General features: G+C 39.9%; 1 protein-coding gene across 1 annotated transcript in view; it reads right to left on the bottom strand.

Annotated features, from left to right (window-relative positions):
- Positions 1–12,605: 12,605 nt before the first annotated feature.
- snd1 (staphylococcal nuclease and tudor domain containing 1) overlaps positions 12,606–25,240 on the bottom strand; it is a 176,005-nt gene continuing 163,370 nt past the window's right edge. The window contains exons 23-24 of the mRNA XM_080050907.1: positions 14,678–14,722; positions 12,606–13,198 (exon numbers count right to left, since the gene is read on the bottom strand). Coding sequence (XP_079907033.1) covers positions 13,133–13,198; positions 14,678–14,722 — 111 coding nt within the window. The 3' untranslated portion in view covers positions 12,606–13,132. The remainder of the gene's footprint in view (positions 13,199–14,677; positions 14,723–25,240) is intronic.

A 25,240-nucleotide genomic window follows, 5' to 3' on the forward strand; every position in this document is an offset into this window, starting at 1 on the left:
CAAGGCCTGTGATGTCCCCAGCTGCCACCTGCCATGGCAAGTGCCGTCTCCAGAGTTGCAGGGCATTAGCATGGCATGAAGCTGGCACAGCACAACAAGAACTCACACACAACCCTCTGGGGGGGAGAGAGAAGGGTGTTTTTTTTTTCTTTTTTGGAGGGGGTCGTGTGTGTTCCTGGGCAGCAGGCAGCCCCATAGCAGTAGGATGTACAACCGAAAACTTGCAAACCACAGCAGGCACCGTAGGAGGGACGGCATGCCGCAAGATAATGCCGTATCCCATGGGCGGCCTACGGGATTGGCAAGCACATGCAAGCTTGAAGCAATGGCACTCGGTGAGGGGATGTGGAGAAACGACTTGGCGTACTGTAAGATAGATATGTAGGGAGGGTAGGATACTAGAAAGTGAGTTTTGGGGTGGACTAAAGTGAGAGGGGGAATGCATGTGTGTACACATAGTACAGCGCATGTAACTCAATGTGTGTAAAAAGGTTGGAGGGAGAGCTACGAGGGTTGTACGTGTCCTTGTGCTGCGATGTCATTGAGAGATATGAGATTTTAATGTGTATCATGTGTCATATACGTGTGAGTGGTTCCAGTACTTGCATCATGCATGCTTGGCTTGCCAGTGTACCGGAAGCACGGCGAGGCCAGGGGAAAGAAGCAGCGGGCGGCATGCTCTGGCGACAAGGCTCGCACCCTCTGGTGTGGGCTGTCACTTCAGTGCAGGGATTCCTCCAACAAGGTGCAAAAGAAGAAGACAGCAGAGGAGAATAGGCACTGTTTTTACTCTGTCTGTGTGTGTGCGTGTCTGTGTGTGTGTGTGTGTGTGTGTGTGTGTGTGAGCGAGCGAGCGTGAATGTGTGAATTTGGAATGGCCTCCTTTGTGCTTCAACCATGTCTAGCTCCTCCTCATCCTCTCTCCTTTCTCGTGTGTGTTTTAGTATTCAACCTAGAGCGCTTACTGCTCTCTGATCAAACATAGGTTAATTTGTGTTCTCAAGCCCGAATATCTGTACAGGTGCAGCCGTTTAAATAACTGAAGGTATATTGTTTTAAATTATACATGAGGCAGATAATTACGTTGGCCTCCTGAGATGTTATGGAAACCTCTCTAGTCAGATGTGCTGCTTATCGGCCACCTTTCAATACGCTAAAATAATTTAGTCAAGAACATACTTGATTATAAAATTGATTAGTTTTTACACCCAACAACTTGGATTTTAACTTTGTTGTTCTTTTTTAGATATGAATATTTATTTATTCTGATAAATACTTCAACGTTTTACCGGGGCGAGTTTTCCTAGCCTTTGAAGAGCAATGTGTAGGTTGCTGAATGGTGACTTTGATTGAAATTGTAACTCGAAAGAAATGATCCATAATAGAGGGAATTCTGAGAAAAAGTCAGTCTTTTGCATTATCATGTCCAACTGTTTTGTTCGTGAAGGCTGCACAATTTCCAGTATTTCAGGATGATGATTCATCAGTTTCTATAGCAACTGTATCATGTAGTTATGTCCAACTTATAGCAAGGTTATCCTTTCATATTAGATTCATTGGTAAATGGCTTAGTTCTCCATTGGTTGTCCTCACATCGCAACAAATGTTTCAATTTTTTCTCCTCTTTATTGCCTACGACGTTGATGTTTTGATCTATGAGTATGAATATGTATTTTCAACTTCAAAAGTGCTTAATTAAGACAGCTTCATTTAAAAAAATCTTCGATAGACAATGGCTCTTTAATTTCAAGTATTTGATGCAGCATTTATTAGAAAAAGATTCCAACAAGACCGTCCTTAGATTGAAACTAAAGGTGGGGTCTATCTACCAGCCTGTACAGAAGAAGAAAGAAACCGTCTTAATAAAATTACAAATAGTGTGTGGACACATGGATACACACGCAAATGAATGGGGGTGATATAATAAACAAAACACAGTTGCCTCCATTCTGAGTGCAGACACAGACACATCATGATTGGCACTCAAAGAATAGAGTTGCTGGGGGCGCCTTTAGCTCAGTTGGTAAGGCGTCCCCCTCCCGGGCCGGGCCCAGCAGCAGACCCGAGTTCGATTCCCACCCGCGGTCGTTCTCTGCATGTCACTCCCCTCTCTGCCCCATTTCACCTCTGTCTCTCTGCACTATAAATAAAGCATAAAAATGCCCAAAAAATATCTTAAAAAAAAAAAAAAAAAAAAAAAAGAATAGAGTTGCTGATGAAACACCATTGGGGAATAACATGTCCAGACGAAGTGTTCCTGATACACAGATACACACATAGTAATTACATACTGTACACTCACACAACAAAGTAAATGACTTAGGTGTTATCTTTGTTTCTGAGCTGAGTTTTGAACCACACAATATAGAAAAAAACATTATAAAATGGGATTTTATCATTTGAAAAACATTGCCAATGTCAGACCATTTCTCTCTCACGACAGCACAGAGACATTAATGCCTGCTTTTATTACTTGTAAAATGTACTTCTGCTTCTTTCTTTCTCTCCCACAAAAGAATATAGCTCTTATACAATTGCTGCTGAATTCAGCTGCATGGGTTTTAACAAGGACCAGAAGGAGAGCAGACATCACACCAGTTTCTGAATTGGCTTCCTGTATGCTTCGCTTTGTATTAAAAGTGCTATATAAATAAAGTTTGACTTATTGATTGATTGAACAAAGGTGTCTGAAATATCAGAAAAGCTGTACAATCTGATAATCATTATCGGAATAATTACTTATCAGTGCCTCAGAGGAATCTTTGCCCAACGGATACATGATTAATTGTGAGCAAATTATCGCTCAGTGTCCTTGGAGGCTTCTTCAGTGCCGTGTCCCTTGTAGAATATCAAACCTGGAGAAAGGCATATCAGTTATTTGCAAAATCTTTCCATATTAACTTATCCTCTTAAGAATGGAGTTATTCCTTCCAGACCTTTTTGTTTGCCAAAGGTGTTTTCTTGTAGTAACTACTAATAAAAAAAAAATACTAACTACTACATAGGTTTTTTTTGTAAGAACTACTATGTACTGTAGGTTGTTGTTGTTTTAGTAACTACTACATATGTTTTTTTTACTACTACTAGTACAAACCTATGTAGTAGTTACAACAACAGAAAAAATATTACAATTTGTTTATTAAATACAATATTTTTTAAATGTCTTACACTGCACTATACATTTTGTTTTTGTCTTATACATATCTTATTTTCGCTTGTTTTGATTTTCTATTCCCCCCCGCATTATAATATGTCTTTTATGTTTTTTGTGTGCTTTTTGCTGCTTTTAATGTTTACTAATGCAACATAGAATTATACTTGGCTTGCCTCCTCTGAAGGCACTGAAGACCTTCAGTGTATTCACAACAAAATGTTCCCTCAGCTGTCCCACTCATACTGCACTGACAGCAAAAGTAGATTGCATAATGTCCAACCAACCAACAGACAAGTGCATTAGTGTCACATTCATGCAGTACCAGACTACTGTCCTGTACCTAAAAGTGGATCAGGGTGTCTACATGGATCAACACCTAATTGCTTTGTGAAGACTCTTGACTTCCCCTGTCTTCAAATTGATATCTAAATGATGCAGGGTGGACGGGAATGACAATGACACCATAGTTATTTAAATCACTGTGGTGATTCGACAATTAACTGTGTGCAAGGAGATATTGAGTTATTTCTATTTTCACCTTGCGAATAATTAAGATAAAAAAAATCCCTTGTAATCATATCTAGAAACCTTTTCAGTGCCAAATAAAATGCTTCAATAAAGTATAATAGATTCTGATTTCAATCAAAATGTGTACATTTTAGCAGAGGAATTGTACGACTTCCAATGATATACACAGTCTATTATAACCTGACATGCACTGATGCTAACACTCCAGGACTGCAGTCTTCTCACCATGAGCTATGATGTTTTTATTTTTGATTTATTCTCCAGGTATGGTTTTATTGTGGGGGACTTACTGTTTAATTATGTGCAATAAATGTGTAATTCCCTGACATCAGTGTTTTTGACAGAACAGTATATTTCATCTTATAGTCCTCAAACTGGACTTCAACCTTCATCAAAAGCATGCCCACATTGTTTTATTCTCTGCTTTTGTTGGTCTGAATGGCCTTTGGTGGTGAGGGGCATCCATACTAACCACATGAGTTCAAGATGGGATGTGACCCTCTTCTTTGCAAGGCCTTCTAAAGGAAATACAGAAATATTGGTTTGACAATTAAGCATTGTAGTGGTCGACTGTAATGTGTTATTACTACAGTAGGTACACATTCCTTTACAGCTCTGTCATCACGTTTTCATATAATGCATAGAATTAAGCTCTGCAGATAGCTCAACAGCTTTAATTAAATTAGACTGCAGGACCAAATCCCCATTTCTGTGTCCACTAACAATAACTTCATCACTATCTGGGACCTACAATGGAATGGACCCGCGGTTGTAATAGGAGCTTACAGAAAAAAATACACTGGGGTGTGGAGATGTTAAGAAGCAGGATTACATTGAAAACTGAAAAGGAATTATATGTAAATCTAAATATTCTGGACAATGTCTACCTAATTAAACTTGAATTGGGGCTCCCAAGGTTTTTTCCCCAAACGAGTTATTCTTCAAGTGACTTGGTATTGCACACTTTTTTAAGGATTATTTTTAAGGCTTAACCTGCTTCTTTACTTCCGCCTTTGTGTATTCATGAAGTAAATTCATTTTATTAAAGAATACTGATCATTTACTGTAGCCTGCAAGGGAAAAAAGGTGTCATATAAACAAACCAACCAGTAAGATTGATGTGAATGTATTGAAATATGTTGAATGATAAGGCATCAGACACGCTGCACAGCTCTATGGCCGAATGCCCACATTATTAGTAGACTCAGATCCCAGGGGCTAAGTCCAATACCTTGTGAAATTATGGACATGAGGATTTTCAAATATAACGGCTGGGATGGAAAAGTCCACAGATGGCTCAGTATATTAATATGTGGAATGATGACATTGAAAAGGCAAACACCTCCCGTGAGTATTATGGATTTGAATCCAACGTATGTATTATACAGTATACGCCAGATTGATTTAAGTAATTAATACAAAATGAATGAGGAACTGGTATTATTTATTTGAGGAAAATCACTTTATCTAATTAATATGCATATTTATACAACACAAATTTCTTAAATAAAAATACATGACAAGAATGTCAAATAAAATTAGCTTTAGGGTTAGCTAAGTGGAATAAAGCAGCAGAGATTGCGACAAAGACCCCGTTAAAACAAAATGTTCCACCACTGAAAACTTCCTGTACCCAATTTTCCCCCCATACAATAAAGGGCAAACCCAAAGCTGAAAGCATGCCCCTCATTTTTAATTGTATAACTCTATCAACACGTTAGCCAAATGGGCTACAATATAAACGTTTTGGCTGATAACGTGCCTGTAGGCCTACACTCAAATTTGTTTTTGAAAGTGAAAGTAAATTGCCACCCTGTATTGTTCAGATGTCAATACAAGGTTTGCGATGACAGGAACAGGATACATTTGGAGGATGTCTGATAAGTGTAATGTAACTGTCTGTCTGCAACTTAAGAGCAGGTCCTCATTGGGACCATAATTGGAAAACTACAGACAGGTTATACTGCAGTTGAATATAGTTATGAATGTGAAATTAAATTAAAGGATTTTATGTACTGTATGTACTGTAGCAATATGAAGATTAAAAAGACAGAACAGTTTTATTTATCAGATTCTCAGCAATCATTGTTGCATTTAAAACAGACCTGACTTCACTGAAATAAACTTCACACAATAATTAATTAATGACTGAGTGAAAACTATTTTATTGCGGTTTCTTTCTTTCTTTTCTTTTATGCTGGTTTATTTTAGTTTTGGCCGGAAGGCTGTATTCAAAATCACCAAGCTATTGTGTAGATCATTATGATGATTACACTATTGCTCTCAGAAAACATGCTTTTCCTGTGCTTTTCCTCACCTTTAAAAACATTTATTTTGGTTATTGACAATGAAACTGCAGGGGTGATTCACATGCTGATGCCAAATAGCATTTTGTTGTTGGTACTTATAGTCAATGACTTAGATGACAAATACACAGTAAGCTGAGGTTTTTCAACAAGCCTGACAGATACGGTCCATAGACTGCACAGCAAGATGCTGTGTTGAATCTCACTGCCATCTTAAATGTCTGAATAGTAGAATATTTCAGATGAATAATAGTACAAAAGGTACATTTACAAAGCCCCCACCGGGAAGGCTATAAAGTAGTTTGCACTTAACAGTTGGATTCTGTGATGGTTCACCATCGGTAAACTAACTTTAAATCAAACAGCAATTTACTGTGAAGAAACTGCTGCTCGGTTTATGTTGGTGGCAGGAAAGAAACATGAGACACAGTGACATGCTGAACTGCGTGTAATACAGGGGAGGGTTTGAATCTTCTCTGATTTCTACAGTTGTGTGTTATCGTTGTCTTTGGCATAATGGGATGATGTGGAGAGCAAGTGTAATGCTCTTGGAATTGCTCAGGGATGAAGCGCTTGGCGTCCCACATAAAAGGTTCCTTCAAGGTAGATTTAATCCCTGATGGTATAAAAACACGTGCACTGCAAGTCAACAATATAGTACATTATGTTGTACTGTGCCGCTTTAAAAAACGCACAAACACATAAATACAATAAGCTCCATATATCGTAAATGTACAAACGCAAAGTAAAGAACTGAGAGCTGCTATAGTAGGCCTAACTAAATTGCTACTATACTATATACAAAAGCCCAATAGGAAAACCAGTGTTTAGGCCAATGGCTTCTATTCTTAAATGTATTGTTTGAAAATTATAAAATAATATCAAAAGAAACGTAAATTGTAAATAGCCTTGCATTTTATATTTTATATATATGATAATATTTGCTTTATATATGCTTTCACCTCCCTGCAGGTACGTCTCTGTCCCCTGGATATTGCTGCACTGTGGAATTAATTAATTCAATCACACATACTAATCCTGACCTCTGTGAATAGTCTGGTCCGTTTGCAGATGCCAGAGTTCTCGTAAACAAGATCTTTTGTAAAATTTCACAACTTTGTATATCAGGAAATGTTGATCCTGAGTATAAAATAAGCCCTAAACCCATATTTACAATTTGATTATTTGTCAAAGATTATTTCTTGGGTGGGATGAGTAGTCTCCAAATGATTGCCTTATTTGAGATCACGATTTCTTGATTTTCAATAATAAATACAGTTTACATTGTATAAAAGACAATATTAATGATCCACAGTGTATATTAAACCATTTCAAAATACCAACAACATTAAAATTCAGTGTCAGCTTTAGGCAGATAAACCAATCAAAACAAAGTGGGTTTGCCAAAAATAGGGGATTAAATTTCATAACAGCTTGTGATGAAGGTCAGTTATACAACTATACATATAAAACTAACACAGAACTGAATTACAGAGATTAGATGGAGTGAAAAATGGCCTTTTTTAACTTGATCGGCAGTTTTGTGATGAAAAGCTCCAGCCCAAGTACTTTAATTCTAATGCATAAACAGTATTTATATTTCCCATTAACATTTCTAAACTGTACAATAAAATGTCAAATGCTGACTCACTTTACAACACCATCTGTTCATGCACATTAAGAGGCATATTTCTCTGTAGCTACAACTAATACAATTACAGGCCATTGTAAAAAAAGCAAGGCATGTTTGTACTCTCTAACATGGCTTTCTAATCTGAAACGTGCAACATATAAAACCCCTTTCTGATATATGATCAGCAAATAGAGGCTGCTCACTTGTCCTGCATGTTTACTAAAACACCTGTCTGGGTTAAGCTTGAGATAAGCTGCTACATTATGAATTAATACAATTAAAATGCTTTATCTTTATGTCGATAGAGCACCATACTCGTGCGCTTAGTCAATGGAAATGTACCAATCATTTATCTCTTGACTTTTCCAACATACAGTTCACTAACATTACTTATATATTTTTATTTTCAAACTTTGTTTTTGTTTAGCTTTAGTTATGTTTCTTTCATGGATTAAGGCTGTGGTAAAATCACTTGAAACAATGTTTTTCCTAACTAAACAGATAGTGCCTGTCATGCAAGCTTAAAGTCAGATTTCAATATATTTCCTCATGCAAATGATGGATTAAATCACCAGATTAAGGCGGCTTCTTTCTCCCAAAAACTGCACAATTTTTTCCCTGTGACGTGTAAAGCCCTTCACAATGTTTGTGTGTACAGGACAAAAGCCCTTTCGGACAGGAATTAAATCTCCAAAATTATATTTGCCTCCGGGAAGAGCTGCTGGCATGGCTGAGCAGTGTGACAGCGGCTGGGATCCTGTAGGGGCAGAAGCAGGTGCATTTTGGACACAAACTGCACCACTGGAGGACATAGGACAGGACGCGAGCGGGTGTTACGGAAAGATAAGGGAAGACGTCCAAGCTATGCAATTTTTTTTTGAGGAGGACATAATTAAATTAAGTGCCCTGAACAATACATTTACAATTCAGAAGAGCAGATTGACATTCAAAAATGCAAATGAACTTGTTCTGCCAAAACCAGAATTTTAAATAAAGAGCTCATCAAAACTGAACTAATTTAAGCACTAAGGATGATACCAACATTTAAAAGATAATCTTACTTTGGAACAATCCATTATAAATTCTATGAACATGCTTTTTATCTTGAAAAATATATATATAAGAAAAGCAGAGAGGTTGGAGTAAATCTGATCTCTGTGACCAGTGGTGCGTTCACTGATACCACACGCACACTGTATACACACACACACCATGTCACTGAAATCTAGCCTACGCTTGTATCAGCTCAAAGACGTGTTTTAAAAGCTTTTTTTTCATGTATTCTCAGGTTTGTGAATTATTGAGATGGGTTTCATTTCCCCCTCCAACCCTTCAGAGGGGAAAGCATGCCTTGGGTTCATGAAAAAAAGATTTTTCTCCCCTAACGCTGCTTTTTCTTCGCTACAAATCATTGATTGGTGGTGACACATGCAAACACGTGGACAGATCACAGACACACAACAGACATTTGCCTAATTGAAACCTCTGTGATAGGTGCTTTTTCTTCTTACAAAGTCCTTCACAACAAGGCAACATTTTCGTGGCTTAATTGTTGCTGACACAGTTCTCGATTTGGCTGCCTTCCGATTGCTGAGACACCCCGAATAATCGACATTTCTAAGCAAGCAATTTGCTGACAACAGCTCTCTTGTAATCTGTGTGTTCCGTCTGCTGGGCGTTGTTTCAACTATGACAGCTTTACAAACAGAGAGGAGATGAAACCAGAAGGCTAAGCTTGTACAACTCCAGCAGACAAGCACTTTTCATATCTCCCATGATCACTTGCTTTTTTCCTTCTCCTTTTTTTTCTATCTTTAGTAAGTATAGGCCCAGTAGCTATCTCATCAGCTCGGAGAGGAAAGCAATGAGGCAAATATAGGGAGAGTAATGGGAGGAGACGATAGATAGTTTGTGGCGAAAAAAGACAGAGGAAGGACATGGATCTGTAACACAAAGTCGTCTCACCCAGTCAACTGACAGGACAGACAGGAATCTTAATTGCCCTTGGAGCATATTCCTCATCCCAACATCTGGTAATTGGACATGAACATCGGTGATAAATTGGTCGGGCCAACTTTGATTCCTTGGCTCTTGAGTTACTGTGTGGCACCTGGAATTAAGACTGGCATCCTGTGGGGAGGGATGTTGATAGTAGTTTTATTTATTTAACCATGTCTGACTTAAAATCCCACACATACGTTTCGAATGATTTCACAACAGCTGCCTGGATGTGTAACACATTTAGTGTGAGCTTCCTAACTGATTTGATACAAAGCTCAGTCATGAATAGTAATTTATGCCATTGGGTCTTTATTGAGATCATCCAAACACTACCGTGTGTCATCTACCAGGCACGGAGAAAGTTGTTCAAATAACAAGACAAGTACACCTACCATTTCTAATTGAATAACATGTCCTTAAGGCTAAAGCTGTTTTTATTTTTTTTAAACATCCATTTTTATCTTGCGCTCTCTCTTTCAGGGCCATTGACAATAGCAACCTCTGGTCACTTCTCCGTAGTGTTTAATTTTAAGAGGAAAACTACCGGCTGCTACTTTGTTCCCACTGCACATTTTTCATATGAGTCCAACTGAAATTATATTTCATATACTGTATATATAAACATATATTTCTTCTTTTTTTTATTCCTCCTTCTTTCATCTGTAGACGCTGACTGTCCAACAGCAGCCTGCAACTGTAGCCTTTATATTCTCCCTGTGGCTCCAGTTCTATAAATACTATCTCCCCCAAAACAATGCCTAGGGCTGCATATATCTTGCTATCTCTTTGTTGCTGGTCTTTTTACGAGCATCTGGCAAGGGTCCTGAGGATGAATGTTTTGAAAAGTAGGATAAGGTTGTACATTTGACATTGGTGCACTCATTTCGCTGGTGTCTCTGGTGCCAAGTGGCTGGAATGCTAGCAGGTGCTATCTGAGGTGAGGTGCTCAGATTTGTTCTAGTTGTAGAGAAATTATATTTTTTGCAATAATGTATTTGTCGGTCATTTTGCTGGCTGAATTGTAGAACCCAAAATACTTCCAGATATTGTTCATCAGATGCTTCCGTCTTTATGCAAATGTTTGCTTTCCATTTCCCAGTATGTCAATCACATACGGATATCGATGTGCCTCTTCGCATGTTTAAAGGGAAAGGTCTCATATTTCCCCAAAGACATGTTTTCTGCTTTTCAACAATAAAAAAAAACACATTCTAAATGGGCTTCGACTGCTAAAGGAAAGCAATTTCATTCAGGCCTTAAATGAAGGACTGTCATGGGGGCGCTACATTTTGCAACAATGATAATTTTTATTGCTCCATATAAGCAGCTGGTATATTTGTCCATATGGTACATGATGTGGTGATTTGTTATGTGAAGTTAAACGGCAAATGTTCTATGGATTGTTTCCATCATGGGACAAATATAGTCAAAATGGTTAATTGCAAGGCAGTTAATTAAGTCTGGTGTGTGTGAACTGATTGGTAGAGCTCTATTTTTGGAGATGGATATCGTTGATGCTTTACACACCGACCTGTCATTCAACATACTTTTGAACTCTGAAACATCTGCCATACATTTCCTATGGTAATGAAGCATCTGCGTCATTCATGAATAAAAACAACAGAATGTGTAGGTTTTTTTGTTTACAAGGCCACTTCAAGGTGACCTTGAATGTGTAATAAACTTGGGAATACTGCAGTATATAGCAGGGCTGTCAAATAATCATATGTGGTTTGTGAAGAAAGCTTTAAAAAAATGTACTTTAAATGATGATACGAGCAGGCAACGATGTGCTTCATGTCAGAGAAAGCAGTGTTTCTGCATTCATCAGTACTATGGCGTATATGGCTACAAAGATTGCTGAAAACTATGACCCAGAAATAAACTGCTACCGTTTTTATAAATAAATGCCTGCTGAACAAATTTAAAAAAAGTGAAAATCACAAGACATACAAGCCCATGAAACATATGTTGTTTATGCAACCCCCATTTTAACCATCCATCTTAAAAACAATTATCTAAACGATGTACGCTTTGGCGAACATTGCATGTTAATACCCAGGGATAATTTATTTCAAACCCATCTCAGGGTTGTGTTTAATTTGTTTCTGGGAATTGAGACATGAAACAAATTCCAGACATGCACTCTTTTAACACCTCGTATATATACAGCAATTACCCTACTGCACATCTCAACAAAGCCAAAGAAAGAAAAAAAAGCAGCAATTTTAACCCTATTTTGTGCTGTAGATAAGTACAACGACTGCAAATAGTTAGAGGTGAAAGTGAAACATGTTAAAGGTTAATACACATTAACTGCATAGCTATTTTGAAACTAAATGTAAAAACTGTTAAACTTTTAGTCAAAGGCCTCCATCAGTGTGTTTTGTGTGACAAAAAAATGTGCTTACGTAGTTTACGAGTAGACCTCGTGTAGACCTCAATGTCAGTCTGACTGTGCTGAAGTGATTCAATTTGAGAAAACAAATTCCGGTATTCTTTAATTTAGGATGAAACAAAGAAATCACACTTTAAGTTTGCTCATTTATTTATTCGGCAGATTTTTAATATAATGCAAAGGTCCATTAAGTGGAAACAAATTCAAACACTGTTTCTGCTATGGCATACAAAGACCGAAAGAGAGGAGACTGCCCAAGACAGGATCATAACCATTATTAGAATGTAAACTTTACAGAAGGAGATAGAGAGATGATACAATGCCACATGATAGCATCCATTTTTACTGGTCATAAAAGTGTGACATTGAAGTAGTGAATAAACGACAAAACACTCCCCACAAAAACATCCGCAAATGTCATAATCACACAGATATACGTTTAAGACAAAAATAAAATTGTAATTTTTTATTATTTTTTTTTCTGTGTGGCTCCACCTACAGTATTTTTTCTAAAATAAATCCATTTACACTTTTCAACATATCCTCACATTTACATTAAATTTATTAGGGAAGCATTTGTTTGAAAAAAAAAAAATCAAGCGTCTCCCCCAAACACCCAATCCCTTCCTGTACAAAGGGAAAGCAGGGATTGGGCTAGAGCAACAGAGAGCAAGGAACATGATTGGCTCAAACACAATATGCAAGTATCATAATTATTATCATTCACACAGGAAGTCTGCTGAAAAGGTAACATGGCAAATAACACAGATTGGCAATAGTGCAGGCTGCTCGAGCTGACAAATGGCCTATTAGGAAAATAGAGGATGAATGGAAAGTGACTGCATGACATTTTTACTCTTTTCTTTTAGAATTGCTAGCATGTTCTATTTGAAGCAACAGGGGCTAGCTGAGAAATACAAACGTCTGAGCAGATAAGAAGTCAGGACTGGAGGGATGAAATGTCAAATAATAAGGAAATATGAGTCAATGCTTGTCGTTTAGTTTTTGTCATGTTTTTTTTTACTTAGTCTTCTGTCCAATGTATCACTCGCCGTCCACGTTGGTCTTTGGAATGGTGTTGATTGGATGGTCGGTTTTGTGACTTTTTTTTTTTAACGTCTGTAACCAAACTCATCGGCATCGTCCGCACGGAAGTCTCCATAGCGCCAAATGTTGAGCTGATGGGAAGACAAAAGCAGAGATTTTATTGACCATAATGGAACAAATAACCATAAAATGTGGTTCTGTTTCCAATTGCTTTGAATGGGACTTCACTAACGTCTCTAGCACATTCCATGTTAAATGGTCAAGAGAAAAGGAGAGTGTGGGAGGGAGACAGAAAGCCCATATGCAATGTGGAGAGAGAGATCACTTCTTTTACAGCCCAGTGTGAAAGTGACTGCAACAGCATCATCACCATTTAATCCATCTCTTTGTGCTTACCCATCCAAGCTGGAGGCCCACAGCCCCTCAAATACCACCCAGTCTATTACTTCCTCGATTCCATTACATTCACATTCCCACATCACCTCATAAACCATCATAAGGGTTCCCCGGCTAAATGCTGCATTTCTTACAATGCTATTGGCAAAGTGTGTGTGTAGTTTGGCACAGCCTCCAGTACGCATTGGTTATTTAAATGTAATAGAAAAATGTGTTTGTGTGTTAGTAGTAGGCTCCGTGTCTCTGTGGGAAGTTTCTTTTTTGGCTCTCAGAAGCATTCGTGCTCAGCTGTTACTGCTGTGATTCATAGCTAATTAGCGACTGTGCTAATTAGCACTAGTTATTAGGATGAATGAATGAATGAAGCCATTTGTATGTATTGCCATTTCTAGTATCTCACTCCGCTGCCTCTTTAGTTCTCACCGACACCCTCAACACATCATAGTAAGTTCGATTGTGATTAGAGCCAATTCCACCTCTGACTGGCTCATTGTCTAGAACATGCTGTGTAACTACCGGGTAGCTAAAGGAGCAAGCAAGGGATGGCTTATACTAACATTTTCCCCCCTCATGCTTGACATTTACATGAGTAGAAACAATATAATATCCAAGCGTCTTTGCAAGCTGCACGCAGCCGGGGGTTCCTGTGATAGGCACCTCGGATATGTACACACACTTCCCTGTCAAAGTCTCAAAGACAAAAAATCATCTGGCTTTTGCCAACAGGGCTCTGACACTTAAAAGAACCCGAGGAACTCAGGCTATTAGACATCTATAATTATTTCTTAAAGGATAAGGATACTCTATGTTTTATGACATTGATTTTAAAAAGGGACACTGTAGTTTAAAGCAAATGTTACCATTCATTCTTAGAATTCTCCCGACTCTGTTTGTCCTTACTGTACACATCCCCCCACCCCCATGTTCACAATATGGACCTGCACAGACTGTGTGCAGCAATTCATATGGGACAACGGTGACTGCCAATGTAATGTGTCGCATCTTGAGAGAAAGGGAGATAGAAAAGCAGCAAAGCGAAAAGACACTTTGTCTCCCTGGTAGTTGGTGCAGAAAAGTAATTAGTGTAGTAATGTATTCTTGTTTTGGCAAAAAAAAAGAGGCAGACTATTGTGAGGAGGAGATGTTGACTGAGACACTGAGGGAAAAGACAGTGAGATCAGATGAGACTGCTGTGTCTGGAGGAAGTCACTTACCCTGGCACTCTTGGCAGATTCTTGACTGTTCAGGTACTCTGTCACCTAGGGCGGACAGAGAAGGAGACATAAGCATTTCACATCACTTCATCACAGGTTGGATTTTTGGATTAAGGGGAAATCAATGCATCATTTTAACTTGTTCTACCCATGGAGATATTCCCTTTACCTGCTAACATCCAGGTTTTTGTTTTAGTTGGGGAAAAAGTTCACAATTGTTCAGAAGAACAAGGACTTGCTCACCCTTCCAGCAACACTAGATCTAGAGGAACAGTGTTCTCTGATGATCAACAGGATCAAGATAACACATAGACACTGAGTGGTTTTGCACTGCAGGGGACGAGGAACACACAAACATGTGAAGAAGGCATGCAGAGCTCAGACCGCCACATTACGTCTTTCTGTTTGGGGTCATTGCTTTATCCAGTGGGTGCAGCGCATGGCTTTGCGCTTCATGCAACAACTCACACTAGCTAAGCCACTCGAGATGAGAGGGCTCTCATACCCCTTGTGCCTGCTAGCCTCAGGCCAACACCACGCTGGTTTGTAGCAGCAATTTATAGTGCAATCACAGGACGCCCTAGGGGAGCTCCTGGCTAAAAGAGGTTGAGCCCCAAGTTGTGTGTGCTTCTTGTAGAAATAAAAAAGATCTGAGCTCTAACAGGTATGTTGGTGTGTTATGTTTGTCAATACTACAGTGCAATTAATCATAGTATTTTGGATGCTTTCAAATACTATCCGTAATTTACCCAAGCCTTTGTAAACTTAAAAGAACACTCTCCGTCTTACACATTAAACATAGATTTCACAAGCAAAAACAATCAACCATGTTCTATTTCATAAACTTAGGACTTTTGCCACCACAGCCTAACATGGTCTGGTATAGGACTGCAACTACAGTGAGATGCATTATTGGATTATCTACAGATTGTGTTCCATAAATCAATCTAGCCTTTGAAATGTCAGAAATCAATGAAACATGCCACTCTCAATTTCCTGCTGTCCAAAGTGACACCTTCAAACAGCTTGTTCTTTCCAAGAGATCCCAACACGATCAATACGCAATTATATAAAACGAAAAGCAGCGAATCCTAACATTTGGGAAGCTGCAACCAGGGAATGTTTGGCTTTCTTTTTTGTGAAAAATAATCGGCAACATTTTATCTAATAGATTCTTTTGTCCATTCACTGAATGACTTATCTTCTCGGCTCTTTTTCAGGTCGATAGTTCTGTACAATTAGTTTGCTAACTTTAAAATTAGCCTCAGTTCAACGAAAGTTTAAGAAAAAAAGTTTAAAAAAATAATAGGATTGTTTGATCAAAGGCTTGTCTTGTGTGACACGTTTCTGATTAAACAAGAAGTAATTGAAGGAGTTTTTAATCTCATCCAAGCTATGCTGCCCCCAGACAAATGTGCAAGCTTTTTCATTATCACCAGCATCTCAAGCACTGTAGGAGCATTTCATTATCAATTTACTATCTGTTCAAGGCAGTTGCTCGTTTTGATCGATACAAAGAACAGGACACTAGTTATATGGCCATACTGAGAGCACATAGAGAATACAAAAAGAGTTGGAGGCAAAGAGAGGAGAGAGCCAATGTGCAGTGTTGAGCATATTGACTGCTTCTGCTAGAACAGCCATTTAGCCTCATTGAATGAACCGGTGATGAGTCATAGGGCAGGGGGTGGGAGTATGGGGGTGGAAGGGCAGAGATAGAGTGACAGAGAGGAAGAGAGAGAGGGAGAGAGAGAGGCACCGTTTGCTTAGATTGGTACAGTGTAAGTGGATGTATGGACCTTAATACAAGCGGCAGACCCTCTGAGTGGAGCTGTCCTCCACCCAATGTCGGGTTGATACAGTTCACCTCACCTTCACCATGTTTAACCCCGGCTACCTCCAGTTAAGATTTGTGCAGCAAATACGTGAATTTTTTATTAGAATATGTTTATGGGAGGGAACACATCAGTATGATGTCAGAAAAAGACAATTTCAACAACACAAACAAAGCACAAATCCTTTAAAAGAAGGAACCAGTTAAGAAGAAATTGTGTTCTTGTAAGAATTCTATTGTGCACAATGTTTTGGGCGTTCCCACACACACACACACACACACACACACACACACACACACACACACACACTGCCCATGGCACCGCCAAGATAACAGACCTGCAGCTGGTATGTTACAGCCGCTCTGTCTAAGGGAGTGCATTGCTGGGAAAAGTCCAGTGGCTGCGCAAGTCATCCATCAAAGCCAAATAAAAGGCAAGATTTTTTTGGAAGGCGTTAGGATATGACATCTCGGTCCCATCAGGCAGATGCCACCATATGGAAGAGCCCGGCTGACTATATTTCACCGACACAAAAGGCCAGTGATGCCATTTGGGCTTTGGATGGGAGATATCAGTGCCTGTAGCAGTTTTAGCCTTCTTTCCGCGTGCTGCACTTGGAAAGCTAGCGGAGACCAAATGTAGGACAGTTTCATATCTGCCAAAGTGGATCTGGCACTTTTGGTACAAGAATAATTAAAAATTACATTGGTAAGACATTTTTTAAAGTACGTCATACAACATTTTACTTGAAAAAAGGAAACAAAACGATATTCAGTCTTCACTTTTCCACTCTATACAGCTGAGAGTCTGTATGCAAATCAAAACTATTATGTAATGGCTGTTAAGTCAAGAGCAATACAGCACAATGTGCACAGATGATAGGCTGCCATATTGGAACTATCACGGCGAGCCTCTTTGTACTCTGGTCAGGAGGGGGCCTTTTCCTGGCTCGCCTTCATCCTTTACTGTTCTGCTCAATTCAGCATAGTGTAACACACCAGCCAATCAGTGAGCAGCGAGACACCGATGATGACTGCCTTTCTGGTAACTGAACAGCTTCACGTATCCTGTCCCGGATCCTTCTTTCATCGCTTTTCTATTGGCTCCAGTAGGGAGGCATAATGGCTCATTTACGAAGCAAAACTCACATGGAGATGACTTTAAGTGGCAATAGAAATGAATGTGTTGTTGTCAATAAGTGAAACGTTAAATACAGAGGCAGGATGGAAAGGAGTGCTGATCGAGGGGAGGTGTGATGCAAGACTCAAGAAAAAAAGAAGTTTCAGCAAAGCAAATGAGACAGGCCTTCAAGGAAGATGCTTAAAGGTGGAGTCAGCGATTCTGGAGAACTCTTGATGTCAAAAATAATTTTTTTTGTTAAAATAAGTTAATATCTCAACACGATCCCCTACCTGTCCGCATTGTGTGTGCACTAAAAATAAATCCAAAATAAATCCACAATTCCTAGGCTCTGTTAACTGGTATGTTAACAAAGGGGACCCACCACAACATGCCCGTTTACAGAGCCTAAGCTGTCTATTACCACTGGATTTTTTTTTCAAGCACACACTGTACAGACAGGTAGCTGATTGTGACGAGGTATTCTTCAGAATTGCTGACTCCACCTTTACATCAAATTATACGGAGGAGGAATAGAATACCAAACACAACAAAAAGAGGTTTGTGATTGAGGGAAAATAAAAGGCCATGTTCGGAGAGGGTTTGGGTGGCATACGGCAGCGTTTGTCTGAATGACCCTACAGAGCGCCCATATGCCAGACAGATGTCACGTTTGGTGAGCAGTGGCCATGGAATGCTGGCAGTAGTAGAGAATATGCTATTTGGCTAAGGAGGATGCCGTTTGTGTGTGGGAGTGTCTGTGAAAGTGCGTGATTAATTCTTAGCATCTAATTAACACGTTGCAGTGTCAGCAACAAAACAACTTTCGGAAAGTTTAACTGATTACTGAAGTCGATATGCTATAAATTCACGCCAAGATTTTACATTGAGTGATATTATTTGAAGATATTAAGTTACTTCTCGCATATTCAAGAAAAAAAAAAGATCACATAACTTCTACCAATGGGCTGAGTCACACTTATGACATGCAGGTTACTTTCTAGTTGCAGACTTAGTGAGACACTTTTGGGTTACATGTGATGTTTTTCGTAAGATGTAGGACAGGTGGTGTGGGTCTGGTGCTTTGGCACTGGTCAGTGTGTCTGTCAGGCTGTGAATATGTCTGCGTGAGACTGAAAGTGAGACCCAGACCGTGTCTTTCCCTGTGTATGTGCGCTGGCCTGCCTGCCCATGCCCAGGTGGTGTTCTGGTTATCATGGTGTGAAAGTGATGGATCTGAGAGAGCGCTAACACGGCAGCTCTCCGACAGGTTGTGCGCGTCTGGTGCGTAGGTGAGCTGCCACTTCTTTAATGTCACAGCTTGCAAAAATGCTAAGTGAAACCAGATTATGGATGGGGCTCATTTGAAAAGCAAGTAACAAAATCAAAGTTTGAGAGATGCTTGTGCTCTCTTGGCCGTCTCTACTGGGGGAAAAAAGGATGTCAGGCGACATCAAAACCACTTGAGTGGAAAGGGAACAATGCTTCTTGTCCTCCGCGCATGTTGAGAGCTTTTCTCATTAACGGCAATGACAATCAGATCCAAAGCCTCTCAGACAAACAGTAAAAAAAAAAAGAAGAAACCCCACCACTAACTCCCTTTTGTTATTGTTTCATTGTTTCTGCATTGTTCTTGGTCTTTTGTACTGTTATCTTAATCCTCATTACATCTGGTTTCATTCTCCCTCCGCCTGCCACCTCTGTCTCCTCTGAAAACTCGGCACAAGTCAGGTCGTCGTCAGTGCGTTTGCTGGAACACAATGGCAGTACGGCACACAACTGTATGCAACTCACACTGTTTTAAGTGGAGTGTACTTGGCTTGAGTTGTGGATTGTAGTCCTAAGAGATGTCTCTCGTTCTGCATACCAGCGCATGAATACTGCATGGCAAGCAAAAGGCTGAGGCCAGGCTTTTGTGGGTTTGATGGGGAAAGGCTTGTCACATAAGCAACACAGCTAACCGGGGAGAGAATCCTCGAAGGCTGACTTTAGAATCCTTGTGTTGGATAGAGACCAGGGAAAGTAATGGTGTTTTATTAAATATGGAGTGAAAAGATTACCATAGATTTTGCTTTTTTTTTTTTTTTTTTTTTACAAATAAACGTATTCATGGAATCAAAGAATTTGTTTTAATAATCTATATTTTTTTGGGGAATCTGTTAAAAAATTATAATTTAAAAGCACATATACATATGAGTGTCATTGTTCCAATCTGGTGTGGACAAGGATTGCGTGCCATGTTGCGTGCCGGTCCCCCCAGCATGGCTGTCGGAGGAGATCAGGCGCTTTGGCAGGAACGTGGCTTGACAAGCCCACCAGCATGGGTTCATAAAGTTAAGGAGGACACACACATGTAAATCTTATGCACACAACAAATGCTATGACTAACAACAGATAAGATATCACAAAACATTCTCCAGTGCTCTCCCAGGGGCTTACTTACGTAAAACTTGTTTTCTTTACACCAATGTATCAAATAAATAATTTGGACACACACACACACACACACACACACACACACACACACACACACACACACACACACACACACACACACACACACACACACACACACACACACACACACACACACACACACACACACACACACACACACACACACACACACACACACACACACACACACACACACACACACACACACACACACACACACACACACACACACACACACACACACACACACACACACACACACACACACACACACACACACACACACACACACACACACACACACACACACACACACACACACACAGCCTACATTGAGTTTGCTCTTCTTTTTCTCAAATATCTATTTCTCTCTCTCGTGAGGTCACACAACTCAATATAATCTAAATTTGAACAACGTGGTGACTCCACTCCCTTCCAGACTGTCCTCTATTTACCTCCTGGGTGTGTGGGAGGGAGGATATAGTGTGCAACTGTGTGTGTGTGTACATCCGCAGAAGATGGGATGGCATTTGGGAAGTGGCGCGTGTCAGCTAGGACATGTCAAAAGGTCCCTCAGAGCAGTGGCAGAAGCAAGGCAACTGCCTGTGTCAGTGGGTGTGTATGTGAGTTTGTGTGCAGTCGATAGCAGGGGAGCAGAAAATGTCCATTAAAAGGCCTCATCTCTAACTATACTTGTAAATTAGGTATTGAGCCATTGGTGGGGAGCGGTCATGCTGTCACACACCCATGAAGCTCAGTGATTGTGTGTGTGTGTTATATGTACCCTGTGGCGGTTTTTTGGGGAGATGAGGTGGGGGGCTGCTGATGGGCTGTGACAGGCTTTGGGGTTGAACAGGGAGGGCAGCGAGCTGAAAATCAGTCAATTGGTGGTCCGGATACGGCTAAAAGCCATTTATAGATGACATGGTGAGGAATTTTTGGGTTGGGGGGATATGGGCACCGGATCCGCCATGGCAGGATCCATATAGTGCTTACCGGCTGCACTCTGAAGCATACATTCCAATCCCCTGCATTTTTTTTTCTTTATATATATATATATATATATATATATCCCTCTCTACATTTCAAACAAGTAGTCAAAGGCTAGAGTGTGTCGGTGTTCATGAGGGACTCCCCACGCATTTACTATGTTTGTCCTCTCTGCTGGGAGACACCTCATCAGCAACAACAGCGGTGCTAGTACATGAATTGTTGTTTCAAACTATTGTATAGAAACACCCACATTCCCAGGAGGCATACCATCAGTGTCCTAACCAGTGACCTGACAGTATGGCAGAAGCAGAGGACATTACATATGCCGCCTAACTATAGAGTATCTGTACAATTGCACTTTGATATATGGAACAACCCATCCCTGGAGACATCCATTGTATGTGGGAGCCTTACTGATTTCCTGTATGGATTCCCCACATACACTGTAGGTGTGACTCCAGTAATAAGCAGGCAATTTCTTCTTCATAAACGTTTCAACCCCCATTAACACAATTACTGTGCAATGCAACCACAACACTGGGTATCTTTAACTGCAACCTGAAAGAACACTACACTACCCATGAGGCAGTTTATGTGAAAAGAGACCGATAAGTAAAGAATACTTGATCTCATGAGAGCCTCCACTTGAAGGATGACCTTGTGTCCGCACAAAGCTTCTTGAAAGTCCTCTGTTCAACATTCACACATGAAAGGTGTTGCCCCAATGTGAATACAGCAACAATACAGGTAAATCAGATAAAAAGGGAGAAAAAAAACTACACCTCCCAGGGGGCTGCTGGGTAATTAAAGAATCTGGGACACTCATCTGCATCTTTCACTCTAAGGGAGCCATCTCAAAAAGCTCCCCATAGTCTGCCTTCTGCTGACACGCACACATACACACTGTCACAGTAACATTTTATTAAAGATCTTAAAACAAGTCTTTATAAACATTTGTCTAAAGGTGTGTGAATTATATTCCTGCATTTCTATCTCTTCAGTAGAAAGCACAAGGAAAACTAGGACTAGGTCGATACAGCAGGCTTCGTTTCTGTTGGTGATTGATAATAATTGCACTGGCGAGGGAGTGACAGACACTTCGGTGTTTGTAATTGACTTGTAATTAGCAAACAGGAGATTATAATCTTGTAACGGCTAATGCCATTTGGGGGCTAGCACCGATGTCAGTTAGCGGAGGTGACTGGGTGAGACACTTAGCACCCGGTGGCCTGACAGAGTTTAAATCAGTCATGTTAGCCGCTGCTGACAAAAAAGCAGAAGAGCACAAAAGATAGTACTTCTAACTATACAACGGTCTTCCAATTCAATTGATGTGTCAATGAGAATAACTTCAGATAAATATTTTACAACAAATACATATCAAGTGTTAGAGTGTATGTGTGTTGGTCAAAGATAGATGCTGCAGGCACTTCTTACTATCACAATCAAGGAAGAAAAAAAAATCTTGCGTATCTAGTCATCTTCATGTCATGTGTCTGTCTCTACTAAAAAAATAGAGGAGAGACATTATTACCTACCTACTCGTAACTAGGGTGGGTTCATAGGGCACTATCAGCTAATGCAAGTTTAAAATAATTGCGGGTAACTATTTTAAACATAGCATATTAAATCACAGCTCATTATGAGGCCAACTCCAGGTCTGATCTGAGTGCTTCTCCACTCTAATACCTGGGGATTATGATCATCATGACATAGCACTGACGGAATGCAAATCAGCACATGCAAAAAGCCGAACGAAACGGCAGCCCTTTCGCTGTCTTAATGAATTGCTCAAGCTCAGGTTTGGATGACAGGCATAGGTTAAAAAAAGAACACCGGGAGAAGAGGGAAGGGTGTATGAGTGAGAGCCTCTGAGTGGAGGAAAAAGGTAATAATGACTGGTACGGCAGAGTGAGGGAGTGATGTGCAGAAGGCAGAGAAATAGAAGGTGCAAGACGAATGTAGAGTATAGGGGCAAGTGGACCAAGTGATGAAGAGGAGCACTGGAACTCTTAACAGTGAGCAGAGGGAGACATTCAGATGGATGAAGGTAGATAAAGAAGTGTTTAAGTAAGTGAGAGGATGAGTGCCAGTGTGGCGTCTTGCCAATCTAACAGTGGATAGTTAAGGGTGCCAGAACAATTTAAGGACGGCTTTATATATCTACTGTCTGAGGGTGTGAGTTTCAGTTCAGAGCAAGAGAGAAGAACTCTTAATGTAGTGTAACAACACACAGTGCTGCAGTGTTAAATTACAAGTTAGACTCCAAGTTTCCATTGAGTTTCTGCTTTTCTTAAATTAATATCAATACTTTGATTAATACTCTATCTACACAAATCTTTATTGGAGAAAATAAATGCATGCATATACATGCCATTCCTTGACTTTATATAGAAGTTAAACATGCATTTCCTTTTCCCAACCGAAGAATAGCAGTTGCGAACCAGGCAATTACACGAAATTACATGGTAGAGGCACTGGCTAAATCCGGCTCCCCAAGGCAACCATTACCGTTGAGCTTTGCTAACAGCTCATTTATGATACTTACATGATTGTAGCATGTACGATTGGCTAAAGCTTTGTACGGCAGCCAATTGTACCCGACAGTCCACATAATGCAGCAGCACCTTTGCCTTAGGGAAAAGTTAAATTAAACACGCCCCTTCATGCTCACACACTCATCTCTGTTCGAGTTGATTTTCACAGAAATATTGAGCTTCTTCTGATGCTCTGTATTTAAATTTAAAAGAGTTAGAGCAGGAAAGGAAACAAAGATGTGTAATGCGATGCTGTGAGAAAAAAACAGAGACACAATAAATTCTTTGAGAGAAAATATGGCAGTGAGAAAAAAAAGTCACAGCACCATGACATAGTAACTGGACCATAAACCCTGAAATACGATAGCTACTGTATATAATTTGAAGTACATAATGTCCCTTCTGTTTTTCTGTTTACAATGTTGTGCTGGTGATAAAGCAATGATATCGCTCACTGACGATAATCTAAATATCAAAGCCTCGTAAACAACACATGTGCAGGACAAGATATGCCAGATGTATGACAATTTTTTTTTTTACTATGATATTAAATCTGCTAAATTTTCAGTGTACAGTATGTGTGCATGAATACGTAGTGGATGTAAACAGGATGACCTATATATACTGGTTTAGGCTCTGATGTTAAGTCTGTATGTGTGGGTCAGTTGCGTTCTAAAAGGACCCAAATGAGAGTGTACTTAAATCCCACACTTTAACGTCCATACTCACATTTGCATTGATTCGCCTCACGAAGTAAAGTGCAGCAATCATAACTTGGCTTACAGTTTTTCCACCCACCTCCTGATGCCTCTGCTCCTGCTTTCCTTTTAATGTCACACTTCCCTCCATTCAGAAACTAACAGCTCGTAGCAAAGCCAACACTTTAATGTTTACCCTTTGCCATGTTACTGTTGTATAGTTGCAACAATAGGCATCCATATGGAGTGCATAGTGGGCAATAGTAAATGTAGGGGCTTAAGGAAGGAGTGCACTTGAAAAGGGAGAGATAAAGCCCCAAATGGATGAATATCCCTCTTTGCTCTCCATCTCTTAGGACAATGCCACCCTCAAAGACTGCTGTTAACCTTCAGTGCACTTATGACTGACTATTGATAGTCACTGGAGTGCCAGTGCCACATTACAGCCCATCTGTTACGCAATGCTTAGCACTAGAGTACAGATTACAATGACCATGTTCCAATCCCCTGCAATGGATAATGAATAAAGAATGGAGCTAAAATGAAGCAGATAGGACGGACAAAAGTCGCTTTTTACAAGGAGGCCGATAGTCTGGAAGAGAGAAAAGAGGGGAGAGAGAGCTCAGGGCGAGTCAGCTTGGATACTACACTATCAAAAGAAGCTGGAGGGGAACTGTATATAAAAGAGGGAAGAATAGGGGCATGGATCCAGAGGTCAACTAAAGGTTGTATCTTGGAAAGTTGGCAGTACTGCCCCTGTAAGATAAGGTTTTGTGTTGTAGCACCAGCAGCAGCTGCAGCACTGCTCATGAATCTTTGAGACAGAAATACGCCACGCAAACAAGTGGCTTTAGGTCAACCCTGGTATATTACAGAAGAAAATAAATAAATAACACTTGTATACAGCAAATTACCAGACTAAAT

The sequence above is a fragment of the Ammodytes marinus genome (assembly GCF_949987685.1).
Source record: "Ammodytes marinus genome assembly, chromosome: 22".
Lineage (NCBI taxonomy): Eukaryota > Metazoa > Chordata > Actinopteri > Uranoscopiformes > Ammodytidae > Ammodytes > Ammodytes marinus.